General features: G+C 41.5%; 1 protein-coding gene across 1 annotated transcript in view; it reads left to right on the top strand.

Annotated features, from left to right (window-relative positions):
* The window catches only part of LOC137425813 (uncharacterized), a 173,689-nt gene that overhangs the window by 69,118 nt on the left and 77,552 nt on the right, over positions 1–27,019 (top strand). Inside the window, exons 21-30 of the mRNA XM_078775191.1 lie at positions 4,373–4,600; positions 4,988–5,107; positions 10,973–11,181; positions 13,444–13,513; positions 15,656–15,823; positions 17,004–17,120; positions 18,897–19,139; positions 19,345–19,488; positions 22,989–23,179; positions 25,643–25,823. Coding sequence (XP_078631317.1) covers positions 4,373–4,600; positions 4,988–5,107; positions 10,973–11,181; positions 13,444–13,513; positions 15,656–15,823; positions 17,004–17,120; positions 18,897–19,139; positions 19,345–19,488; positions 22,989–23,179; positions 25,643–25,823 — 1,671 coding nt within the window. The remainder of the gene's footprint in view (positions 1–4,372; positions 4,601–4,987; positions 5,108–10,972; positions 11,182–13,443; positions 13,514–15,655; positions 15,824–17,003; positions 17,121–18,896; positions 19,140–19,344; positions 19,489–22,988; positions 23,180–25,642; positions 25,824–27,019) is intronic.

The following is a 27,019-nucleotide window of genomic DNA, read 5'->3' as shown; positions in this document are numbered from 1 at the left end:
CATTTCAAAATCACAATTGTATTGAGGAATTTCTGAAACCTCCTACCTTCCTAATGATATCCACTGGGACTCCAAAACGTGCCACAGAAGGTTATTATATTTCCTTTTAGTAAAATATGTAACTGTGATGGGTACTAAATGCTGTCCCCCTGTCATGTGACCAGATCCTCAGCCCTGATTGGTGTATTTTTTTGGGAACATACGGACAGACAAACGCCATTGTAATCGTAATAATTAACATCGACAAATGATTCCCTGTGTTTATTCCATTCTGCTCAACATTACATTATATTGATTGATACAGATTATAGCAAGTTTATGGTTTGATCAACATCATTGTTTAATGGTCGGAAAGCCGTTGACAAATCGAGCTTTGTCGGGTGGGGTTGTGACAATTACTATAAATAATCGCATTCTGAGTTTTATTATATACACAGATGTCATTGCCAGTAAAACACTTTGAACATACAATTGTATTGAGGAATTTCTGAAACCTCCTACCTCCTACCAATTCCGCTTCCGGTCCGGTCTGGAGAGGACGCTGGCGTCGCTTGCTCGCCGCTTCTCCGACTGGGCCATTGTCTTTAGCTTTCTTCTCTGGTGGTCGTGGCGGATTTTTGGCCATTGGGTCTGCCCTCTCCATGGTCCCGGCTCTGCTCTTGGCCTCACCTGCCCGACTCCCTCGCTGTTTCCTCGGGCCCGCTCCCGTGGGTTGTGGCCATTGTTTGCAGCGGTGGTGATGGCAGTGTGCCGCCGTGATCTTGATTAGAGGCGGCGGTCGTTTGCCGCTGCATTTGCCGCTTTGCCTCCTCAACCTTGGCCTCGTATTCGTCTCTTCGCTCCTGTCTGCCCTCTGCTCGGTCCTGGCTCTGCTCCTGGCCTCACCTGCCCGGCTCCTTCGCTGTTTCCTCGGGCCCGCTCCCGTGGGTTGTGGCCATTGTTTCACCTCCTCAATCTTGCCCTCGTGCTCGTCTCTTCGCTCCTGCCTGGCATGGCTCTGCGGTACTCCGCCGCAAGGCTTCTTCTGCTCAATACTCACTCCACCCCATCATGCATCTCTGCAATCAAATCCAATGGACTCCTGCGACGACCCAGGTACATTCACCATGGCTCCGGTCGTAAGTTTGTTCATTTACAATCAGGTCACTCCATCCCCGTCCTCAGGTCGGCTCAGCGCACTCCCACTCATCGTCCCAGCGCACCTGGTCACAGCAACGCACACAATCGCACCTCCTGTCTGTGAACCCTGGCCAAATCACCTGAGTTCGTCCCCGCCGTACAAAACAACATCAAGCTCAACCTGTTCAATACCCGGTCCCTCAACAACAAATCCCTCATCCTCAACGACTACATCCTGGAAAATAAACTGGACTTTCTATGTCTCACTGAAACCTGGCAACAACCTCTGGACTACTTCGCACTCAACCTCACCACACCCAATGGATATTCCTACATCAATAAACCATGCTCGGAGGGCCGAGGTGGTGGAATTGCCATTATTCACCGACAAGACATCAGGACCAGCCTCATCTCCATCGCATCTGCTCCATCATTTGAACACCTGGCTTTTAAACTTTCTGGTCACACTCAGTCAGTCATGGCTGTTGTCTACCGCCCTCCCAAACCACACCCATCATTCCTGTCTGACTTCTCCTACTTTCTGACCCAGCTATGTTCCCTCTCCCCCTCAATCCTCCTCCTTGGTGATTTCAATATCCACATGGACTCCACTGACTCCACAATAACCACTGACTTCACTGATTTACTCACCTGCTTTAACCTCACTCAACATGTCAACTTTCCTACCCATAACCGTGGTCACATTTTGGACCTTGTCTGCTCTACTGGATTAATCTTGCACCATCTCTCTGGCTCCGACCTCACCGTCTCTGACCACTTAGCCATCACTATGACCATCAACATCCCCACCCCAGCACCAAGGCATTATCGCACTATCGACTTCCGTAAGCTAAACGCTCTTTCACCTACCTCATTCTCATCCACCCTCTCTGAAAAAATGTCCACTTCTCCCTTCGTTGACCTCCACATCCTTTCTGATCTCACTGACTACTACAACCACACTCTCTCCTCCTGCCTTGACCAACTTGCGCCTATAAAAACCAAAACAGTTTCTTTCACCCATTCTGCTCCCTGGTTTACCCATGAACTCCGCCTGATGAAAACTCGTGCTCGCCAACTTGAAAGACTCCGCAATAAAACAGATCTCACAATTCACACCCAAGCCTACAAGGACCACCTACAACACTACAAAGATGCCCTCTCCCGCGCCCGCTCCGCCTATTACTCTCAAATTATCCACTCTGGCTCTGGAAACCCAAAAGCACTCTTCTCTACAATAAACAAACTCCTCAACCCCCTGAACACCACCACCCAGTCATGCACAGTAGACAACTGCATTTCCTTCCTTTCATTCTTCCAATGCAAAGTTGAAAACATCTACAACAGCTTGACCACCGCCGCACCCGCTCCCCCTCAAACCACCTGCCCCCCCGTATCCTGCCATCCCCTGTCACAATTCTCCCCAATCTCCCCTACTGACCTCTCTGATCTCCTCATAGGAATGAAAACTGCCACCTGCACTCTTGACCCCATCCCCTCCAGCTTTGTCAAGGCCTCCCTTCCTGCTCTCTCTCCACTTATCATTGCAACAATAAACTCCTCCCTGTCTACAGGCATCGTCCCACCATCCCTCAAAATTGCTGCTGTTACCCCCATTCTGAAAAAACCTGGACTAAACCCTGACACCCTAAACAGCTTCAGACCCATCTCCAACCTACCCTTTCTGTCGAAAGTTTTGGAACGCGCTGTAGCCACTCAACTCAAACATCACCTCTCTGCCAATAACCTGTATGAAACATTCCAATCTGGATTCCGCTCCAACCACAGTACTGAAACTGCTCTCCTCAAAATCACCAACGACCTTCTCCTCTCCTCTGATGCTGGCAACCTCAACATTCTCATCCTCCTCGACCTCAGCGCCGCCTTTGACACCATCGATCACACCATCCTCCTCACCCGACTTGAAACCACCTTTAACGTTACCGGCACTGCCCTCTCTTGGATTAAATCGTACCTCTCTGACAGACGCCAGTTCATCTCCATCAATAACTGCAAATCCCCCACTCCTCCCCTCCCCCAAGGTGTCCCCCAAGGTTCAGTTCTTGGCCCCCTCCTCTTCATCCTGTACCTGTCCCCCCTTGGTCACTTAATCCGCCGTCATGGTCTCCAATTCCACTGCTTCGCCGATGACATCCAGCTTTTCATCTCCACCAAGTCCATCTCCACCGCCACCCACTCTATCCTGACAAACTGCATCACTGAAATAAAATCCTGGCTTCAAATTAACTTCCTCAAACTTAACTATGATAAATCTGAAATAATCATCATTGGCCCTAAAACGCTCATAAAATCCACCAATAACTTTGCCCTCAACATCGACGGTATCCCAGTATCCACCTCCCCTCACATCCGGAATATTGGCATCATCTTTGACCAAACCCTCTCCTTCAACAAATACACTAAACAGATCACAAAGTCAGCCATCTTTCACCTGAAAAACATCGCCCGTCTCCGTCCATCCCTCTCCTCCATGGCTGCAGAAACCCTCATCCACGCCTTCATCACCTCCCGTCTGGACTACTGCAATAGCCTCCTCTATGGTTCACCCTCAACAATCACCAATAAACTCCAATACATTCAGAACTCCTCTGCCCGTCTACTCACCCATTCCCGGGCCGTGACCACATCACCCCCGTCCTTTACAAGCTTCACTGGCTCCCCATCTCCCAGAGAATCCAGTACAAAATCCTCCTCTTGACCTACAAAGCCCTCCATAACCTGGCCCCATCCTACCTGGCTGACCTCCTCTCCAGACACACTCCCAACCGCAACCTCCACTCTGCTGGTACCAACCTCCTGACCCCCCCCCCCCCCCCCATCCGGACCAAATTCAGATCCTGGGGGGACAGGGCCTTCTCCATCGCTGCTCCCACCCTCTGGAACTCACTACCTCACACCATCAGAGACTCCTCCTCACTCACCACATTCAAAACATCACTCAAGACCCACCTGTTCAACACTGCATTCAACATTTAACCCACAGCATTTAAAGCCATGATTATCTCTTCTCCTTCTCCCTCCTTTTTGCTATGGGTATTTCCCTATTGATTCTTGTTTTTTGCAATTGTTTTTATGTTTTGCTATGCATTATGTTTTGCACTCTGTCAAAGCGTCTTTGGGCTCCCTGAAAAGCGCTATATAAAATAAATGCATTATTATTATTATTATTAATTCTCCGAACAATTATAGTGAAATTGTTGGAAATGTTTATGGGTGAGACTTTGCCTTCCAGGAATTCCATGGACTTTGCAGAGCAGATGGCCCAGCTGGACAGGAAGTGGTGTGCGGTGTTATTACAACTTCTGGGGATCACTTTCAATGGGAAGGCATGAGAAAGTTCTTCCTACTCCTTGGAATCAACCTGTGTTTTGGCACTTTAGTTGGTGGAGAGGCTGGTTCAGAACATACTCATGGGCAGGAAGGGACTCATGGCTAAGTGAAAAACGACAACAGTACTATGGTATGTGTTCATTGTCCAATATTTATAAAATTTACCAATAACTCAGTACTTGCGATGTCAAACAGATGATATTGTGCATCAGATGAGCAGATTTAGGAGTCCTGGAAAAAGTTTTTCTCTCAATTTTGATGCACACCTTGAGTGTACCAATTCATATAAAACACTACAATATACTCATGTGTACACAATTCCTTTTTTAACCAACTCAGAGCTGGTAATAATCCGGCTCCTTCTTAAGCATAGACTTTGTAAACAAATAATCCAAAAAATGCAGGCAAAATGGATTCAAAGAAATAGTATCCATTTTTAGCCTACTCTGCAATATTTATATGTTGTTCACAAAAGTTACCAATGTATACATTTTGTAATGATTGTTTTCCATCATAGAAAGTGAATTGGATCCGTTTGACAACTGCTGCATGAAATCAAATAGCAGGGAATTCTGCCGCTACTACGTAGAAAAGCGTCCAAGTGACTTCTGCTTCGGTTATAGGCCTCCTTTCATTGGTGAGTTGTCATTTATCCATGTATGTTATTGTTTCAGTCCACACAAGTTATTGTGATGTGCAGAAGACTCACTCTTGACTGTGGAGGCCAAAGTTGGATTTTAGGAATTAAAGCTGCCAATGAGATGATGGTAAAATTAGCAAATTTATTGGATCATGGTAAAAAAAAGAAGAGATTTTGTCTTACATAAAATAATTTACATAATATGGACTCTTCTAATTAATTAAATGTTTTTTTTTTATGACACAACAAATGTAACAGCCAATGCAAGGTGCTACCACCATTTCAAAAGATGTTTACCATCTCGTCAATTTAGTTCTCAGCCAAACTATGTTTCAAGGGCATGACCTTGTTTTCGCATCTTAAGACAACAAACAACATGCATTTTAATGCCATTTTCCCTGCAAGAGCGGGGGTTAGCCTTGCGGGCCCCATGATAATCTTCTCCATTTTGCCCTATTTTCTGCATCTCTCCTTGTTAACCCCCTTGCCCGCATTTCTTCTTCCACCATCTTTAGCCAAGTCTTTCTCGGTCTTCCCCGTCCTCTACTTCCTTCTACATCAATTTCCATCACTCTTCTCAACCAGTCACTCTCATCCTTCCTCAACACATGACCAAACTATCTCCATCTGTTTCTCTTCAAAGCATTTTTTCTGTTTTGGCATCTTAAGGTTTTTTTTTTTTGGGTTGATTTTGCTTGCCAAGACCACCAGTTTGAAAAACACGTTTACTGGCCTTCTGTCAGCATTGGGCAATTTGAGATAATTAGGAAAAACCAAAATGGCCACCCTTGCTCTCCTGTTGTGCTTATGTGCTTCCCTCTCTCTCCCCATATTATCTCCCCCTCCCTTTATTGTTTTGTGTCCATTTTTGTTTTTGTGTTTTATGTGCTAATGTGTGTTTAATGTGCTAGCTCTGACACGAACCTCAATCTTGTATATAAAAAATAAAAATATCTCCTGAAAAAATATCCAAATTGTCTTTAAGTATTGCCAGTCTGCTAAATATTGTATATTTCACTCAGGTCTTCACTATAGACAAGTTTGAGGTCGCATAATCGTAATTTTTTTTATCGTAATGTATTGTTTGTCGAGGGCAATTTTTTTATTCGAGAACCCTAAATAATTCCCATACACTAAAAACTACATCAGTTCGGAACCTAATAGTTTGCTGAACTGCTTCACCAGTTTCCAAATCACTGATTTCATAGGTTTGGTACGACCACTAAAGTGACTTTCCAATGCAATTTGAAATTCCATAAAGGATGCATTATTGATGTAATGTTCGACGAGAAACATGCGTTCTTCCACAGTGAGCACCAAGGCTTGACTGAGTGAAAACCGTTAAACGTCACTGCCAGGTCATGTGATAAATCACCTGATACCTGGTAACTCTCAATATCATATTACGTCTTTCTCTAACATTAGGCTACATTTACGCAAAATATTATTTTCTTCAATCATTCAAAACTTTCAAAATTCCCAACTCACCCCTCCTCTCAAATTTTCTCCCCCTCCAATCTCCCCTCTCATTCTTCCCCTTCAAAACTCCCAACCCACCCTCCCATTCAAAACTCCCAACCCACCCTCCCATTCAAAATTCCCAACTCACCCCTCCCCCTCAAATTTCCCCTCACCCCTCCTCTTCAAATTTCCCCCCTGACCCCTCCTCCTCAAATCTCCCTCCTCACCCCTCCCACTCAAATCTCCTCCACACTCCTCCCTTTCAAAACTCCCTCCTCAACATTTTTCTTCAATTCTCCCCTCTCACCCATCCTCCTCAAAGTTTTCTCTTAACTCCCCCACAAAGCTGCCTCCTCCCCGTTCTTCTCCCTTCCAACCCATACCTCTACGTCCTCCAACCTTCTACTTCACCCTGCTGCCCCTCAAACAACTCCTCACTGTGCCTCATCCCATCACCATCGAACCTTTTGTCCTCCTCATCCTTCCCTTTCTCCTAGCTCTTCTGAAATCTATGACACACTGTCATCAGCTCTCCCTACCTCCCCCTCTCATCCCTCATCTTACCCTACCCCTCCCCTCCCCTGTCCTGTATCCGATGCTCCCCCTCCCTCTTCCTTCACGGTATGGACCTCAAACATCCGACGCCTTTGCTCAAACCTGATTGATCTCTCCATTCAGGTTGCTTCTGACAAACCAGACTTAATCTGCTGAACAAAAACCTTCCTCCTTCTAGATGTCTCTGATTTCTTAATATCTCTTCCTGGTTACTCCCTCCTCCAGTATGATATACCTGAGCCCTGTCCTGGTGGTGGGGTTGCTATCTTTATCACAAACTCTCTTCCTCACTCTCCTTGTACTGCCCTCTCTCCACCCCACCCCCAGGAGTACCTCTGGCTACGGCTTCCTCTCCGCTCCCACCTTTTGTTCATATGTGTCTGTACCGTCCTCCACACAGTGATGACTCCATTTACATCTCGCTGTCTGACAGCATGGACCAACTTCTATCCACTCATCCAAACTCTCTCTTCCTCATATGCGAGTACTTCAACTGTCATCATGCCAGCTGGCTGGGTGTGGGTTCCTCTCTCACCAGCCATGGCCCCTCAGCAAAGGAATTCTGTGACTCACTGGGACTGACACAATCTGTCAATTTCCCAAACCGGATCTCAGCCAACAGAGCATCTTCTCTTCTCGACTTGGTTTTGACAAACTTCCCTGCAAATGTCTGCTGCTCTTCTTCTGCTCCAATCGGTTCATCTGATCATTTGCTTGTTAAAGTGGACATCTCTCTGGCCATTCTCAGAGAGCCACCTCACCGTCGATGAGTCTGGCATTTCACTCAGGCCGACTGCACTGTCTTCAAGCAGCCATCAAACTTGGTGGAGAGGTTGGGTGTATGACAAGGACGAGTCGATTCGATTTTAGTGAAGATCTGAATGTGGATTCGGATACAAGAGTTATTAATGTTAGCTCTTACACGAGCCTCGATCTTGTATCCCAAAAAATAAATAAATAAATAAATACAGCATCATTATAAGTACTGGTTTTACAAAGATGTCTACCCACATCTTTGTGGTGTGACTTCTAGATGCCAGGTGTTCCAGCAGTCAAGAGATGATCATTGCACTTTAGTTGTCCTTGCCCGACAACATCTCTGAGTAGCTCTTCAACCACCTTGCGCATATGTCATATTCATTGAAAACTTCTTTCCAGTTAGCATTTTGCTCACATCTCCAAATACAAACTCCAAAATCTGTGCTTGGCCAGACTCTGCCAGACTCTGCCATCAATGTTCCGACGGCACCCACAAAATTCATCAGCACATGCATTCCACCTAATTTGTGAATCAGATGTGGATGTGCCCACTGAACCCCTACAGCTGCAACCCTGTGCAGTGGTTGATCAGCTGTGAACAGTGTGGAATCTTGTCCACTTTGTTGAATTAATTTCTGTGCTTTGCCCATGGCAGTCATGATAGTGCCAGGGTGTGCTGGTGGCATATCAATTAGTGGTAGATAGACTGCTTTAGTTTTAGCCTCAGGAGATTTCCCTTGCTCACAACACAAAGGTGTATTGTACCCATTGGACTCAGGACAGTTATCTCTCTTTACAACCTGTCAGGGAAGTAAAGTTACTCTCACTAACTCTCTGCTGGGACACAACCATGTGGGCAAGGATACTCAGCAGAGGAACCTGCTTCTTCAGAAACTGAGGTGGCAGAGCTGGCTTTATTGGGGCCATTGTATTTGGCAACATCAAGCTCATAATCTATTTGTTTTGTCATCGCTGTCTTCTTAGGGCATGGTATGTCCTGTTCTTGTTGGTGTGTTTTAACACAAAGTCATGCCATGTGAAAGTGTGAACTGCGAAAGAATGGGTTGACAATTTACCATCATGAGATGCTATATTTGCATCAAAATTGTCCACCACGATTTACACGAAACCATCTTCAGCCTTTGAAATCGTTGTAAATTAGCCACGCTATCAATCTTGAATTTATGAAAATTAGCCACGTAATACAAACAATACTTCGAGTATGTGACCTCAAACTTGTCTATAGTGAGGACCTGAGTGAAATATACATTATTTAGCAACCTGACAATACTTTGTTTTGTTCAGGAAGACATTTGTTATTTTGGCAGCCATTTGGTTTTATGCTAAGTATCTCAAGTTGCTTATTGCTGATAGAAGTCCAGTAAAATTATTTATTTTTCAAATTGGTGGACGTGGCAAGCAAAGTCCACCAAAAAAAACCTAGGATGCCAAAGCGAGGTTGAGCGCAGCAGCTGCCGGACTAATTAGGAGATCATAGACCACATAGCATAATGCCCTCCAAGAATATCTGTTTCACCTTGAAGGTCTTTTCATCTTAAATTTATTACAATTTATAAAATGTGAATAGGGCTAGCCTATCAGTCGCGTGGTTTAGGTCCGAATGGTTTATCGCTAATAAAGGTGATAAAAACAAATTTCCCCAAATAAATGGTTTCTTTCATCGCATGCCCAACTGCTATAGGTTTACGATGATTTAAAGACTGTTCATAGATGGTTTATTTGATAGGCAAATGTATCATCATTTCAAGAAACTCATTTGGAGGATAAAATATTTCCAAGAAAGAGCACGAACAAACCCCATGGGTTACAATTTCATTGTACAGTACAAATATAATAATTAACACAGTTAAATAACTAATTTGAGAGGAATGTTAATTTTTAATTCAATGTTAAGCCATCACATATTTTGTCAAAGACTTCATCATCTGCATCAAACCTGTGGTGTCCAATGAGTGCGTGGTTGGCATTTGGATCACAAGACTGACTGAAAACTCGTTTTGCCTAAAAACACATTTTTGAGCAATTTCTACAGTTAATGGAGGAGTTTGTTTGTGCTCATATGCTTGTAAAATGTGCAGGAGAATGACTTTGGAAGATGTGAGAGTTTAACCTCATAAATTACAAGGACATTAGAATTGAGGAGTAACTGGACTAATCCGCATCGGGTATTGGATTTAAATCTTGGCTTACAGCATCTGGAGTTACGTTTTCAGAGTGGAGGGCGAAACAGCCATGGATTCAAATGGCTAAGACACCTTTGCTGGGGTCATTAGCAAAGTTGCTTTCACCATTTGAATCCATGATCAAAATGTTTTGTTTTGTTCCAAAGACACAAACTGATCCACTCATTATAACCACGCATGGGTCGCTGTTTTGTGAATCATTTTACAGTGATGTATTTTCACCTCCGCCACAGAAGGTGTATGTAGGTTATGTTTTCAGCCCTGTCTGTCTGTTTGTCTTTGAACAAGATATCTCAAAAATGTGTGGACAGATTCGGACGAAATTTTGTGAAGAGGTAGCGTATGTGACAAGGACGAAATGATTAGATTTTGGTGAAGATCCGGATCCGGCTGCAATAATTTTTTAAGTGATTCTTCACCATTGGGCGATAGGGCTAAAAACGATACATGGCAGGATATCTCAAAAAGTTTTGGACGGATTCGGACAAACTTGGTGGAGAGGTTGGGTGTATGACAAGGACAAGTCGATTCGATTTTAGTGAAGATCTAAATGTGGATTCGGATACGAGAGTTATTTCATTTATAAAGTGATTCTTCACCATTGAGTGATGGGGATGAACGATACATAGCAGGATATCTCTAATAGTTATGGACGAGTTATGACTAAACTTGGTGGACGAGTTGGTTCGGTGACAAGAACAAGCCGATTCGATTTTGCTTCAGGTCTGAATCCAGATCCAGCCTATCATTGGGATACAAAACATAAACTGTTCAGCCTGGTGGACTTAGACGCTCAACCGAGTGCCGTTCTAGTATTTTATGTTTTATCAATCTAAACACAAAAAGTTTGTCTGACTGCTTGTGCGATATCCTTGTTGTCTAGCTGCTCTCTTTGGAGATCCTCATCTCACTACTCTGGATGGAGTCAGCTACACCTTCAACGGTCTTGGTGATTTTGTCATTCTGCAAGGAAGAAACACAAACGGCACCTTCTTGACAATGCAGGGCCGTACCCAACGGGCTGGGCCTTCCCAAAACCTCTCGGCTACAAACTTTGTTCTTTTGGCAGCAAAAGAAGACGATGGTTTGACGGTAATTTTTTCCTGATTGTCTGTATGCATTATATGTTACCTTGATTACAACCAGTGTGCTTTATTTTTTCAACGAGTCACTCACATTATCTGAACCTGACAAACCAGTATCAACCATTTCCTCTATCGTGTTTCATTGAAACTTTTCTTGAGCGTAATCTCAATGTATGTTACCTACCTACCAGTATCACCCATAGGGAGATACTTAAGATTGGTGCCGTATACCTACTGCTGTCCTGCCTCATTCCCCATGGTAGTGAACCATCACATTCAGAGTGGTGGTGCATCAATCCTACCTGGTTTAATTTGGGTGGAGGTCGCTGCACTTTTTTCTGTCTCCGTTGAACATGTTATTTCCTTGCTTTCATCAATCTTGTGGAGGAGACGACTATGAAGGCATGAAAGATACAACAGTCACGTGGTCAGATTGTGTACAGTGCTGAACAGCTCAAGCACTTTTGTCCAGCTGAGGTTAAATCCTTACGCAACTACTGTGGACGGAGAACTCGAGGGTCTTACCCCGAAAGACCACCAACCCAAAAGTTCATTGAATCGTTTTATTAAAATATTCATTTATAAGAGCTTTGGTCCCAAAATGACTATGTATACATAGGAGAGACAGATCATAATGCTGCACAAGCATTCATCATAATCTGCTCTCGCTGAAAGTCTCAAGAAGCAGCCTTTATATTCCCTCATGGTCCCAAACAGGGGGGAGTGATATTTGGGGGGATATAACAGGGGGGATATAAACACCCCGAAGACCCAAAACACCCCGAAGACCCAAAACACCCTGAAGACCCAAAAGACCCCGAAGACCCAAAACACCCCGAATACCCAAAAAGACCCAAAGACCCTTAAATACCAAGAAGAACCAAAATAACCTTAAGACCCAAAAGCCCCTAAAGACCCAAAAGACACCGAAGACCCTTAAGACCCCAAAGCCTCTGAAGACACCAAAGACCCAAAAGACCCTGAAGACCCAAAACACCATGAAACCCAAACGACACCAAAATGGTCAAAGATGCCTACCCCTCTGAAACGACGTGTGGTGAGGCATGCCGAGTCACGCTTGTATTACTTATTACATATTTCCAAGTCCACATTCCACCATAGCATCATTTGTTAAAAGTCATACAGCCTAAATCCCATAATCCAATCCAATCCATACCCTGCACAATAAGTAAAATAAATCAAAGGATTGAAATAAAAGACTTTATGACATTACAATGCGTTTTACTGTACAAAAAAAGCTTACAAAAATACAGGTACATAATGAGGTACACAAATAATGTGGCACTGTAATAAGAAGTGATAAAGTACCCTATAACATAAACACATATAAACACACTAATCAGTCATCCATCAGTGGTGAGGCAGAGGTGGATGCTGTGGGAGATGATGAGAGGGAGAGGGTGGGGGTGGTGGCAGGAGTCGTTTTCTTTTAAGAAAACGTCGAGAGTAGACTGCACAGTTTGCTTCTTTTTCTCGTCGTATATTTCTTTATAACAACGACGAGGCTCTTGTAGTTGTCGGTCGAACTTGGCAAAACGATCGACATTCATGTCCATACTGTCGATCACCTGTAGGCCTTTATTGAAGATGGCGAATGCTTCAGCCAATCCTTTCACAGTGAACGTCTTCTCCGGTTTGTCCTCTTCTTGTTTCGCTCTTCTTCTGCCACTTGCTGCTCCTCTAATTCAATTAAGTCTTCATTAAATAACTCCGCCGGCGAAAACTCCACCAATTCTTCCACGACAACTTCGAGCTCTAAACTTCTGGCTAACTTCACAATTTTTCCACCAATCTCGTCCATCATGTCGTTCTTGTCGTCCACCTTCGTGTCGTCCACCTTCGAACGAATTAACATAACGTTTCATACACTTTTTCCATATGCCACTCGTTTTCCATATGCCACCAAATTTATTCGTTTGTATCAATATTCCAAAAGGGTGAAGCAAAAATTTTGAACAGAACTTTAAAGCGAAGAGATACCAATTCCATTTCAGGAAGCAAGAACATGGAAGGTACTGGTAATCATTTATTTCAGCTTATGAGTGGCTAAGGTTTTTGTGGTGGTGAGGAAGTGGGAGGGTGGTGGTGGAGGGGAGACGGGAGGCAGTTTCAGAAAACTTTCAGCCTGAAACTTTGTTGTGACATTCTGCTTGTCAAAAACAATCTTCCCTTCATTGACTCAGAATTCAGGATGAGCTTGCAATAGTAAAAGAGACTCATTATTGTTTTTTTTTGTTTTTTTTCTCAGGTGGAATGGAAACTGAATGGAACAAATGACACCACCCTTTGGTTGAATGGAACAGAATTTAATGTCACAGGTAAATGAAATGCAAACACTGAACACCAAATGTGCAACTTGAATGCAAGATTATGCAAAATGTCACATGCAATTATCTTCCTCTGACTGGCTGATCTTTGACTCTGGCAAACTGATCATTGTTGGTACATATGGCTTTGCAACATCTCTGGCGGATCCAGCAATCGTGCTGCTATTGACACAAAGTGAACGTGTTATATGTCACTTCACACGATTTAATGCCATTAAAGTCTCTTATCACGAATCTAATCTTGCATTGCCAACCTTATTCACATTCCTGCCCTCATGCTTACTGAGCTTGAGATTAAAAACACATCGTGGCATTTAATGGCTGACGAGATTTGAACCATGAGTGAACGTCCCACACGCATTTATCAAACAACTCCAGTGGTTATGGACTTGGACTTCTGGCAATTTCTACTTGACTGTGCCAGAAAGAAAATAAAAGTCTCAAACAAGTCTGACAATTACCCGATTTTAATACTGAGGTTTTGTTTGAGATAAAATTGTCATATTTAAATGTAGGACGGTTGTTGCAGAAACAGCTGGTTTCACTTTATCGACTTGAGTAGTTACCCTGCGCTCGCGAAGTGAAATCCGGGGTTAAGCATTCAGGTGCGTGCGTGTGCCGTCCGTGTCTGCATTTTAAAAATTCAATTTTCTCGGCAACCGTTGATCCGATTGACATGAGATTTTCACCAAAGGAGCGCCTCCTCCTGTAGAATATTTTAATGATTATTATGATGTCATAGGTCATGTGGTACAGTCGCCATCTTGGAAAAACTTCGCACCTCTATATCTCTGAAACCACTACATTGAAAAAATTGAGACCTGGCTCATTGTCAACTACTACCCATGGGGAATAAGATATGTTAATGATGATGTCATTGATGCCTTCGTTATGACGTCATTATTCGACAAATACAACACTTATCCAATCATTATTAATTTTTTTCAGCAACTGTTGGTCTGATGGACACGAAATTTTCACCATAGGAGCGCCTCCTTTAGAATATTTTAATGATAATCATGACGTCATAGGTCTTGTGGTACAGGCGCCATCTTGGAAAAACAGAAAACGTTGCACCTCTATATCTCCAAAACCGCTCTCTGGAAAAAAATTGAAGCATGGCTCATTGTAAAGAATTCCATATGGGGAATAGGTGTCGTTAACGATGACGTCATTGATGCCATAATGATGACGTCATAATTCGACTGGGACAACGCTTCGTCTAATCAGTTTGAAATTTATTGAGCGTAATCTATGCAACAATTATATTGGAGAATATAAATTTATGATGTAATCGCTCACGTGGTCTGGCAGCCATATTGGATCAAAGAAAAAAAAATGTTCAAAAACAGAAGAGTTAGCTCACAATAAGTTGACTGCGCAGGGCAAGTATTCTATGAATACCATCTAGTTTAACGGGCTATTAGTTCATATAAAGCAATGTTTAAAACTGAGCAGTAAATTCAACATGAAAACATTTCATTGGCAATACAACTTTGATAAACACACAGGACACAAATCAGTCTACTTACACCAATTCATAAAGTTAGTCAACATATTATGGCTCATTCAAATCCCAATCGATCGTCTATGATTAATGGTGATTTTTCCACATTTCAACTCGTGCCCTGATAGCATTGCCATTCTGACGGGTGCTTGGATCGAGCCCGCGTTGTACAGAAATTTCAGGCAAACGATGCATAAATTATTTCCCAATTATGCGAGCCATCTATCTCAGGTATGGAATGGAATCTTTGGATTATTTTGTTTATTGTCGGATCAAAGAGCTCTCCAGAAATGACACAGTACACACGCAACAATGTGGTATCATGGCTCAAATGTAAAATTGTTAAGATGTGATTTTCAAGAAGAACCTTGCGGAAATTTCTAATGTTGGAAACCCCGCAAGATGAGTTACCCCTCCCCCCACCCCTCTCTATTTTCTAAATTCTTCAATCAGCATTTCAATCTATTATTGATACATTCTTAATTTGAGATTCATTCATTAATTCATTCTTAATTTGAGAATGATGTCCAATCTAATAAATTAATTCGTCATTACAATGTACTGCTGCATATCAGGACTGCGAAGATTGGCCTCAAGATTTCACATTTTCTTTTCTTTTCTTTCAGAGGAGCAAATTGATTTCAACAACATGGCGTTATGGCGTTCGGCGCCAACTTACGTGACGGTCTCTTTCCCAAGCGGGGCCTCAGTCAACGTTACAGCTAAAGTCGGTGCTCTCCAGTTCACCATTAGTCTACCATCTACTTTCAAAAATAACACCCAAGGTCTGCTAGGTATGTGAGGCAAATTCAGGTGCAGTGTGGAAGGAACATGGTCACCAAATGAAATGCTCTGTTCATTTTGTATTTTCATCAGTACTCACTTGTGAAATAATCACGTTCATATCAATTCAGACCATATCATTCCAAAAAATTGTACAAGTTAGTAAACATGCTTTCCTCATTTTAATATTATCAGCCCATCATTCACATATTAAATTTTAAATGTTGCTGAAGTCCAATTCTGTAAGAATTAATTATCTCGTCAATCTACGTACATACCTATTATCGATATCCAACAACTTGTAGCTGTAGAAACCAAGGCTTTCAGAATCATTGGAATCTCCCACCATGAAGCTGATTCTAAGGGCCTTTCACTCACTCACCGCAGGCATGTTGGTGGTCTTTCTGTCTTCTACCGACTCCTCTCCAGCCTTGCTCCCCCTGCTTTGTCTGTATTCTGTCCCCCAAATATTCCTGCAGGACGCACAAGATATGTCAGCAACCCTCTTCTCGTGAAACTGCCAAAATCAAGACGCTTTGCTCATCTCACTCGTTCATTCCTCTTTTTTTCCCCACCTCTGGAACAAACTCACACACTTTCTTCAATCCCACTCCTCCCTCCAGGTGTTTAAAACAGCTGTCCACCACCATCTCTTGTCTTCCCCCATCCAAAACAGTGATCTTTTCCACCCGAGTTAATACACCCCAAATCCACATCCTTCAAATTCCGTTTTCTTTCCTGAAAGTCCTTGTGGTGTCCATCGTGTTTATCCCGTGTACCCCACCCCAACAATCTCTCTTCCACAGATCTCCCAATGTCCCTGTTCTCTAATGTTGTTGTGTTTCCCTCTCTCTCCCCCTGTTGTCTCCCACTCCCTTTATTTTATGTTCCGTGTTCGCTCTTGTATGAGCCTCTACTGAGTATCCAAAAAAATGAAAAATAAAAAAAACATTTGGTATCGGATAATGCTTTCTAAGATATACTGTACTACTTCCTTGATGGAGAGTTAGAGCTAATCATACTTGATGGCTGTGAGGGTGTTGTTAACAGCTAGGGTGGGGGTGGAATTTTAAAAACAATGACAATTTTGTTCAAATGCCACTTCATTGTAACAGAAAGTAATTAGATGGTTCTCAAACCATTTCGGTGTATTTTCAATATTTGGATGTATTTGGTGTAATGTATTTTCAGGTTTATTTAATGGAAATGAAAAGGATGATTTCACTACCCGGAATGGAAGAGTAATTCTATTTAATGAAGATGAGCCACCAAGTGAAAAGACTCTCTACTTTGATTTTGGACTTACATGTAAGTAACTCACATTGGATTTTTAGATTTTTTTGTAATCGCTCAATAGTGCCTAAGCCTTTGTATCTTTGTGAAAGGTAATATTAAATGATCCCTAACTCCTATTCATTAGTGGGTGCAGGGAAGTGAGTTAGTCCCCCACCAAAATAACAACAAAAAATGATTTCTTCAAAATGCCAACAAGATTGGAACAGCACTGGGCAACGCCGGGTCCTTCAATGGACTGTTTATACCCCAAAGACTCTTTAAGATCCTAAAGACCCCGAAGACTCTTTAGGACCCTGTGGAGTGTGGACCCTACATACACCATTAAAACCATTCATTAAATGCCCTAAGATAATCAAAAGGCCCCCCATTGGTAAACCACCTCATTACCAAGCTAAGAGGGTGCAAAGTAGAATTAGTTAATTGAATGTATCTTTCTCTTTTTCAGGTTCTGCTCATCTTTGTTAATGGCATAGGCAAAAATCCCATGTGGATTTTTTTTTGTTAATAATTTCACCCCATTATAAATCAAATGGGGTATTTTTGTGATTTTATTATTGCCAAACCTCAGGAATTATTATAGATGTCAGGTTTAAAGTTACACAGCTTAATTGTATGCATTTGTAGAATATGTCTTATACAATCTGGTTAAAATTAGTCAAAGGTCAATGTCAATGCCATCCAAAACATGTAAAACACCTATTAGGTGGAAATTAGAAAATGTATCAACCTGTGGGATGGTTATGATGAATTGTGGAAGATTTGTGGAAGACAAATGATGAATTGCGAAAGATGATGGGAATATTGCCTGTGATTGATGCTGTGAAGAGGAACAGGTTGAGATGGTTTGGTCATGTATTGAGGAAGGATGAAAGTGACTGGTTGAGAAGAGTGATGGAAGTTAATGTAGAAGGAAGTAGAGGACGGGGAAGACCGAGAAAGACTTGGCTAAAGATGGTGGAAGAAGAAATGCGGGCAAGGGGGTTAACAAGGAGAGATGCAGAAAATAGGGCAAAATGGAGAAGATTGTCATGGGGACCGCAAGGCTAACCCCCGCTCTAGCAGGGAACATGGCCTTAAAATGCATGTTGTTGTTGTTGTTGTTGTATCAACCAAACTTGTTATGGATCACATTCCAACATACAAAACAAATTTTCCAAATTGTCCAATTGCTGTTTCCATGGCTGCTATTGTTTATTTAGATTTCACAAATATTGTGCAATGCACGACATATTTCTTGTCCGTTTGTCTGTCTGTGAGCAGGATATCTCAGAAAGTTAAGAACTGATTCAGATGAAACTTGGTAGACAGGTTGGGGTGTGTGATGTTGGGATGAAACTTGGGTGTGTGACGAGGATGAACTGGTTTGAATTTGGTGAAGATCCGACTTTCAAATCCGGATACAATACAATTAAAAAATAAAATTCAGTGATTCGTCAGCATTGAGAGAGGGGTCAAAAATGATATATAACAATGCATTTCAAAAAGTTGTGGATGAGTTATGACAAAACAATGTCGATGAGTTCGTTATGTTAGCAGAACCAGCCGATTCGATTTTTTTTTTTTCAGGTCCAGATCCAGATCCAGCCTATCAGTGGGATACATAACGTAAAGTGTTCAGCCTGGTGGAGTCATGCACTCTAACAAGTGCTGTTCCAGTTGAAAGTAGTTTTGGAATTGAGAGGGACTTTCTGGACTTCTACTGGTTCACCTCGCCCATGGATCTGTCAATATTCCACTTGATGTTTTCAAACTAATACATTAAAGCTTTGATTGTTTTTTGCTTTCCAGGGGAGGTCTTAGGAAATGAGAGCATTATGTCTGAATCTGCGAAAAAAACCAGGATTCGTTTTACACCAATCTTCATGGATGATGTCATAAGCAATGCCTCTCTTGCTGACCTTGAAAAAGGAAAAGAAATCTGTGGAAATGACACTTCCTGCTTGTTTGACTTCCTGACAACAAATGACCCAGAAGTTGGAGAAGCCACAAAAACAGCAAAACAGCAAATGGAAAGAACCAAATTATCACTCAGTAAGTAGCCTCATTTTGCACAAATTAATAGTGGTCCCCTTTTATTGATTACCTCTGATATTACAGCCGCATTGAGTGTCCTCTGTGCTATTTGAAAACACACTGGTTTTGCTCTTTACCCCTGTCACATATATAGTACCACCAGACAAGATGTTTACCATTAATTTATTAGATAACCAGAGAGCACTAAATATTTCTCTTTCAGATACCTATCCACCAAACATAACTGGTAAAGACGAACTTCAATCTCCAATTGACAATGAATTTTCAACAAAATATGAAACTGATCATGAAAATGAAAATGTTACATTTTCTTTGGAAGCAAACTCGACCGAGATAAGCATCACAGGTAAGAGTTGTCTCAATCTATATTGTGTTTTGATTCATATTTTTGCAGGATTCATTGTAATTTTCATACTTATGGAAAATAAAAATTGAAACCCTTTGAAAAGTGATTTGACAATTTCTAGAAAATTGTATTTGGTTTTCATTGGCTTCTTGTTATAGAAATATAACGATGTATATGTAATTTGAGAAGTATGTGTTTGCGTATTTGTTTGTTTGTTTGTTTAACTTTTGTGTACTCATGAACCACTGGATGGAATGACTTGAACACTTCTGATTATACTCGGCGTGTAGACAGGAAGCTTTGTGGGTTTAAAATAAAACTTAAAGTTCCAGCGATTCACGGTTGTGGGAGCACCCCATTCTCTCGATGTAATTATGTATGACAAGGCAGCCGCTTCCGGACCAGGGCGTGTGACAAATCACAATAAAATAGGGCAATTCCTGGGGAACTAGTCTGTAATTCTGGGGCACTTATGCATTCAATAATTCTGGGGGAATTTCCCCGTCCATAATTCTGGGGTAATTATCCCATCATTAGTTCTGATGTAATTATCCAATCTGGAATTCGGGGGTAATTATCCCATCCGTAATTCTGGGGTAATTATCCCATCCTTTATAATTCTGAGAGAATTATCCCATCTGTAATTCTGGGGATAGTTTACCATAACAAACAAATAGTTTACCATAATCCTGTCTGTAATTCTGGGGTAATTATCCCATGTTTAATTCTGGGGTAATTATCCAATCCATAATTGTGGGGGTAATTATCCCATTCTTTATAATTCTCAGGGAATTATCCCATCCGTAATTCTGGGGTAATTATCCCATGTTTAATTCTGGGGATGTTATCCTGTCCGTAAATTTGGGGTAATTATCCCATGTTTAATTCTGGGGTAATTATCCAATCTATAAGTGTGGGGGTAATTATTCAATCTGTAATTCTGCGGAAATTATGCTGTCGGCAATTCTGGGGGAATTATCCAGTTCATTATAAATCTGGGGAAATGATCTCGTCCTTTATAATTCTGGGGAAATGATCCCGTCGTTTATAATTCTGGGGAAATGATGCCGTCCTTTATAATTCTGGGAGAATTATGCTGTCCATAATTCTGGGGTAATTATCCCCATCCTTAAAGATCGGTTATTCATTAATGACAAGAAACCAATAGAAGGGGTTCAGTGTCGTGAAACGAGAATGGTTCCAGGGTTGGCATGGTTTGGTTCAGATGAAACATTTAAAAGATAGGAATGCTTACATTCTGGAAGAGATTGAATGCAGATAGGATGGAAGTATTTAGGATAATAAAGGGGATAGGCAATGTATATTTAAGAAGTTATTTTTTGAGAAATAGTACAAGATAATAGGAATTGCATGGAAGGACATATATATGAAGTTGAGAGGAATGACATAAACGAGATAAGGAAATTTTAAACTCTATTATATTAATGAGTAGAATAGTTTACCAGAAAAGATAATAAAAGTAGTACCGCTGAATTAGTTTCAAATAAATTTTGATGAACATACAACAGCAGACACCAGAGAGTTCATAGAACACGATACCCAATGTGGTGTTTAAGTATATACATACTCAAATTTAAATAAAAGAACGATATTAAAGATCATGTGAAAAATTCCAGAAGGTTAGCACAATTGACACACTTATACACCACCCTATTTAGCATGCCCAAAGTACTGATAAACTGGAGGTTCTTGAAAGTGACAAGAAGGCAATTTGTGTTCTACATTGTTCAAACATATAATTCGATAAAAAAAAAAAAAAAAGAAGATTGTAAAAGTTGTATAAATAAATTATATCAGTAATTTACCACCATTTTATACCGCCATTTTAGCAGTGTATATTGCACCACCCTATCTACCACGTTACATTGGTTATCCATGGCTGTTGTATGTGTACTTTATGACATCCTTAAAAACAGCACGTTTCCTGTTTGAAATGGTTTTCAATTTTGTTTCACTGCCAGACAGGCAGACAGACTGAAAAAAATTATCTCACTCTTCCATGCACATGTGTGATCAGGACAAATTCAGAGACAAATTACTGTAAAACAGCAGGTTTGCTTTCCTACTGATGTTACAATTCCTGTTCAAAATATAACATTCAAATTAAATAAGTTGTTCCTCGATCATAAACTGACTTTTATAGACACAGAAACAATGATGGATTGATGGGATGGACATGAACCAATTGCTTTAAAACCCTGCTTTTCGTTTCGCGTGCGTTGGGTAAAAATGGCAGTATATTTCACAAGGACAAGCATCAGTGGAGATGTTGCACAGTATTTTTTGTATACATGGTCGAGGCTCGTTGAAGAGCCAGTACACTGAATGGATCAGGACGTAACAGACAAAAGCAGGATGCAAAACATTCATACATGGGTTCGGCAAGATGGGCCCAGAAGGAAACACCAAGGGAGGTAAAACTAGAAAACTGTGAGGAGGAAGGATTTTGGTGGGGTGGGGAGGCAGGGAGGGAGGTTAAAGAGGATATAAATGATCATGATTTTCGATTGGTGACTATCTGAGATGGTAGTGAACAGCTGTCTTGTAGACCTGGAGGGAAGAATGAGATTGAAGAGGATGTGGAAGTTGATTCCAGAGGCAGGAAAAAAGAGGAACAAATGAGTGGAGGTGAGCACTGATCCTGGATTTAAATAGGTTCACCAGAAGGTTGTTGAGAGTGGACTGTGTGAGCCCTGCAGAAACTATGGGGGAGGTGGGGCAAAGCATGGAAAAAGCGGAGGGTGCAAGACCAGAAAGGAGGCAGTAGGAGACAGAGATACCACCAACCTGTTTGCGATGGCATACTGATAGATCCATTGACTCAGCTTCAGCGCAGGAGATTCCAATTATCTTTGAGGCCTTGGTTTCCACGGCCTTAAGCTGAGCAAGATGTGAAGCAGGGAAGCCAGCCCAGAGGGGAGAGCATTACTCCATCAAGCAGCGGATGAAGACCCTGTCGATGATTAGAAGTTCAGGTGTGCCAAAGAAGGACTTTGCACGATGGAGGATGCCCAGTGCCCAGAATGCCCAGGATGGTTTTGGAGGGCAGCTTGGAAATGTGGTTTGCCCAAGAAAGATCATGTCTGATAATAGGACAGCCAGGAGTTTGTTTGCATGACTGAACTTCCTATTGATGTATGTTTGTGGTCCTCTGAATGGTGTCTGAATCACGCCATGGTTTGCCATGCTCAGAAGTATAAGAGAATAGAAATAAGGATAATTTTTTTCTTTCAAAAAGTCAAAATTATGGTAAAAATCCTGAAAATATTTCGGTAAATTTCTTGTTATAACACATATACAAGACTTGTTCTTTGAGATGTTCTTTTTATGCGATGGTAAGTTCTGAGTGTTGTATGAAAGATCTATTGGCAGATATCCATGGAAAACTGCCTTTGTTTGGCTTGAGAATATTTCTGTTGTGAATTTATTGATCTTTTGTTTTTTCACACTCCACTGTTACAATTTTGTTCCTACCTCAGCGAATGGCTTGTTGACATGGCGTCCCACATCGGTGGATCCCACATTTGCCATCATACTCGCTACAAATAAAGACAATGTCACTGGACAGCTTGCTCTCAGTCTCGTTGTGTGTGGCTGTATGAACAACGGAACTTGTGACTATGAACACGAATCTTCATTGGAAACTGGAGATAGCAACAGCACATTCAAGGCATGTCTGATTTCTGTTTTGAATTACCTAGGGTTTTTTTTTTTTGGTTTTTTTTTTGCATACATAATCGAGGCTCGTGAAAGAGCTAACATTTATCACACAAACAAATCAAACAGACAAACAAACAAAGTGTATAAAAAGGGGAGTGGGAGACAAGATGGGGAGAGAAGGGGAAGCACAAAAGCACAACATTTGTGAGGGACATCGGGAATGTGTGGGAGGGAGAGCGCTTGGGGGGGAGGCGGCATGGGAAGGGGGGGGGGGGGTGGGAAAAGTATAAACACAAGGACACCAAGGACTTTCAGGAAAGAAGTTGGTATTTCAAAAAAGAGGATTTGGGGTGAAATTAGCGGGGGTAGAACAGATCAAGGTTTTGGATGGGGGAAGATAAGAGATGGTGGTGAACAGCTGTTTTAAAGACCTGGAGGGAGGAGTGGGATTGAAGGGAGTGGGGGAGTTTGTTCCAGAGGCGGGAGTAAAGAGGAATGAAAGAGTGAAGGTGAGCAGAGAGTCTTGATTTTGGCAGTTTAACCATAAGAGGGTTGCTGGCAGATCTTGTGCGACCTTTGGGAATATTTGGGGGACAGAGCCCAGAGAGAGCTGGAGGAGCAAGGCCGGAGCGGAGTCGGTAGAAGACAGAAAGACCACCAACCTGCCTGCGGTGAGTAAGTGAAAGGCCCTCGGAGGTAGCTTCATCATGGGAGATTCCAATGATTCTGAATGCTTTGGTTTCAACAGCGTGAAGACGAGCTAGGTGTGAGGCAGGAGCACCAGCCCAGAGGGGAGAGCAGTATTCCATTGATTGGCAGCCATTTGTCTTTTGTAATCACTGATTAAACAAGTTCTCATTGAAAAATATAACATCCCAGAAACATTTTTGGTTTTTATTTGGAAAACCTATTTTGTTCAAGATTGTTCAAGAAGATCTTCAAGATTGTCTTCAAGATTGTCATAGGGACCGCAAGGCTAACCCCCGTTCTAGCAGGGAAAATGGCCTTAAAAACCCAGAAACATCAGAAACCCAGAAACATATTGAAAAATACAACATCCCAGAAACATTTTTGGTTTTTATTTGGAAAACCTATTTTGTTCAAGATTGTTCAAGAAGATCTTCAAGATTGTCTTCAAGATTGTCATAGGGACCGCAAGGCTAACCCCCGTTCTAGCAGGGAAAATGGCCTTAAAAACCCAGAAACATCAGAAACCCAGAAATATATTGAAAAATATAACATCCCAGAAACATTTTTGGTTTTTATTTGGAAAACCTATTTTGTTCAAGATTGTTCAAGATCTTCAAGATTGTCTTCAAGATTGTCTTCAAGATTGTCATGGGGACCGCAAGGCTAACCCCCGCTCTAGCAGGGAAAATGGCCTTAAAATGCATGTTGTTGTTGTATTTGGAAAACCTATGTTCTTTTCCACAAAATGATCACATTGATTGTAAATTAGGTTTTCCTGCTCTGTACTCCTATCTGAGTACGGAGCTCATTATTTTTGATCGGAAATCAAATTCTGTACACCTGTTGATCAAATATAAACTCTTTAAATGTTACGGGATCAATAAACATGTGCCACATCGACTATTGCCATATGGATCGTGACCAACAGGATGTACCTGACACACATCACCCAACTTGTTGCTCACATAAACAGACCTAGCCAGGCAGCCATGATAATTACACATCAATTTCAAAGTGAAGCATGATTGGGTGGATGAATTGGGATTTACTGGTGACTCAAAAACCACAACAACCATAAAAGTCCAGGCCTAACCGCCTGGGTCTCAGCTTCCTTGTGATGCTTCCCCTCAATTGAAGCTCGCAAGTGTTGTGACGGTGAAAAAAAAGTCCGGCTGTAGTGATATATCTCACTCTTCCAGCTAAGTGTGGGCTGACTGCTCCATGCTGATGATGTTCATCCATGAATAATTACATGTTTACACATGGATGATGGATGCTCCCTCCATGGAATTGGACCAAAGGTGTGGAGTAAAATCTTCTCATACTTGTGCACTAACTGTCCTACAGGGGGCTATTATCGTGAGTAGCAGCATCTGTTTGTCAGTCTGCCCAAAGCCTGAAGAGCTTCTTGGTTTAATATTACCCTGTTTATTTGTCTGTCATGTACTGTCTTTGTTACCTCCACCACCGAAGGTGGACGGAGCTTATGTTTTCACCCCGTCTGTCTGTTTGCCTGTGATCAGGATATCTCAAAAAGTTAGACAGATTTGGATGAAATTTGGTGGACAGGTTGGATGTGTAGGCAGAGCTTGTTCTTATTGATAAGTCCAAATATATAATGTTCAATGTCTGAATGTCGTGTGTATGTGTTTGTGTACACACATCCCCCCCTAGCCTTTCCTGGTTGTCCATAGAAAGAGGTTTTTACTGTGTTTGTGAACCATTTTTTTGCATAAATGTATACCTCACTGGCGGCTACAAACATCTATTTCCTTGTCTGCAGGTTGCGTCTTGCAATTGCACTCAAGGCTACACTGGCTCAACCTGCAGTGAAGACATCGACTCTTGTGCAAGCAACCCATGCTTTCCTGGAGTCAACTGTACAGACTTCAAAGCTCCCTTATTGGGCTTCAACTGTAGCTCGTGCCCACCCGGGCTTGTTGGGAATGGCAGCAAGTGCTTTGGTAAGATTTGCTGGTGCAATTTAAACAATCTGATGTTGTACACACCTGGCAAATATATATATATATATATATATAAATATATATATATATATATATATATATATATATATATATATATATATATATATATATATATATATATATATATATATATATATATATATATATATATATATATATATATATATATATATATATATATATATATCAGTCACAATGCGATTTCATACCATCAGTGGTGAACCGCCATTAAGGTATCCCATCCAGCTATGCTGTACCTTAATGGGAGTGATAAGTGCCATCTGCCACATGGCACATTACCTCTGGTATCCACTCATTATATGGAATCCCCTGGATGCAGCCGGGAGCAAACCAATCCAAATATATGTGCAGTTCTCCAGCTTTCAATGAGCGCAAGTAATGAGGGTTCTCTTGAGAGCTTGACAGGCAGAGCGTATGTACATGGCAGTGACGTCATTACTTGCGCTCATTGAAAGCTGGAGAACTGCACATATATTTGGATATATATATATATATATATATATATATATATATATATATATATATATATATATATATATATATATATATATATATATATATATCTTGTGTAGTTGTCATGTTTCTTATATGTGAATGTTTCAGCACAACCAACATGCCACTTAACTGGATACATTCTCCGGTTTAAATAATGCAATCGTTAATTATCTTACTTCGAACAAAGTGCATTTCCTCAAAAAATAAATTATTATGCACACTTTTGCCACAAATTGCCTTTTTACTCTCATTAATCAAAGAACAAGAAAGTGTTACTGTAGTTTAAACAACTGGAATATTGTTATCGTATTGTTATTACCGTATTGTATTACATTGGTCATTTTAACAAACAAGCCATCCAAGGACAACTGATTTGCTCTTTGGGACACTATCTTGGACGTGGTTGCAAGTTAAACTGACCAAAAACTTCCACTTTCCACAATAGAAACTCTGTCATATCAAAGGTTACCCAATGATCTGATAAAAAAAGAAATCATCAATGATTATAATAAGCCATAGAACCCTTGCTACAATTTATGTTCATGGTCCGGCTGTGATCTTATGTGTTTCCCTTGAAGCACACTGTACGGTGCTTTTGTAACTTTGTTCTCTGTCATGGCTTCCAAGGAAATGGTCCATAAGTCTGCAAAGGTACTGAT

Source organism: Myxine glutinosa, chromosome 4, assembly GCF_964187855.1.
Source record: "Myxine glutinosa chromosome 4, kmMyxGlut1.1, whole genome shotgun sequence".
In the NCBI taxonomy this organism is placed as follows: Eukaryota; Metazoa; Chordata; class Myxini; order Myxiniformes; family Myxinidae; genus Myxine; species Myxine glutinosa.
The sequence above is the reverse complement of the archived record's forward strand: the minus strand, read 5'-3'. Positions and strand labels throughout refer to the sequence as shown.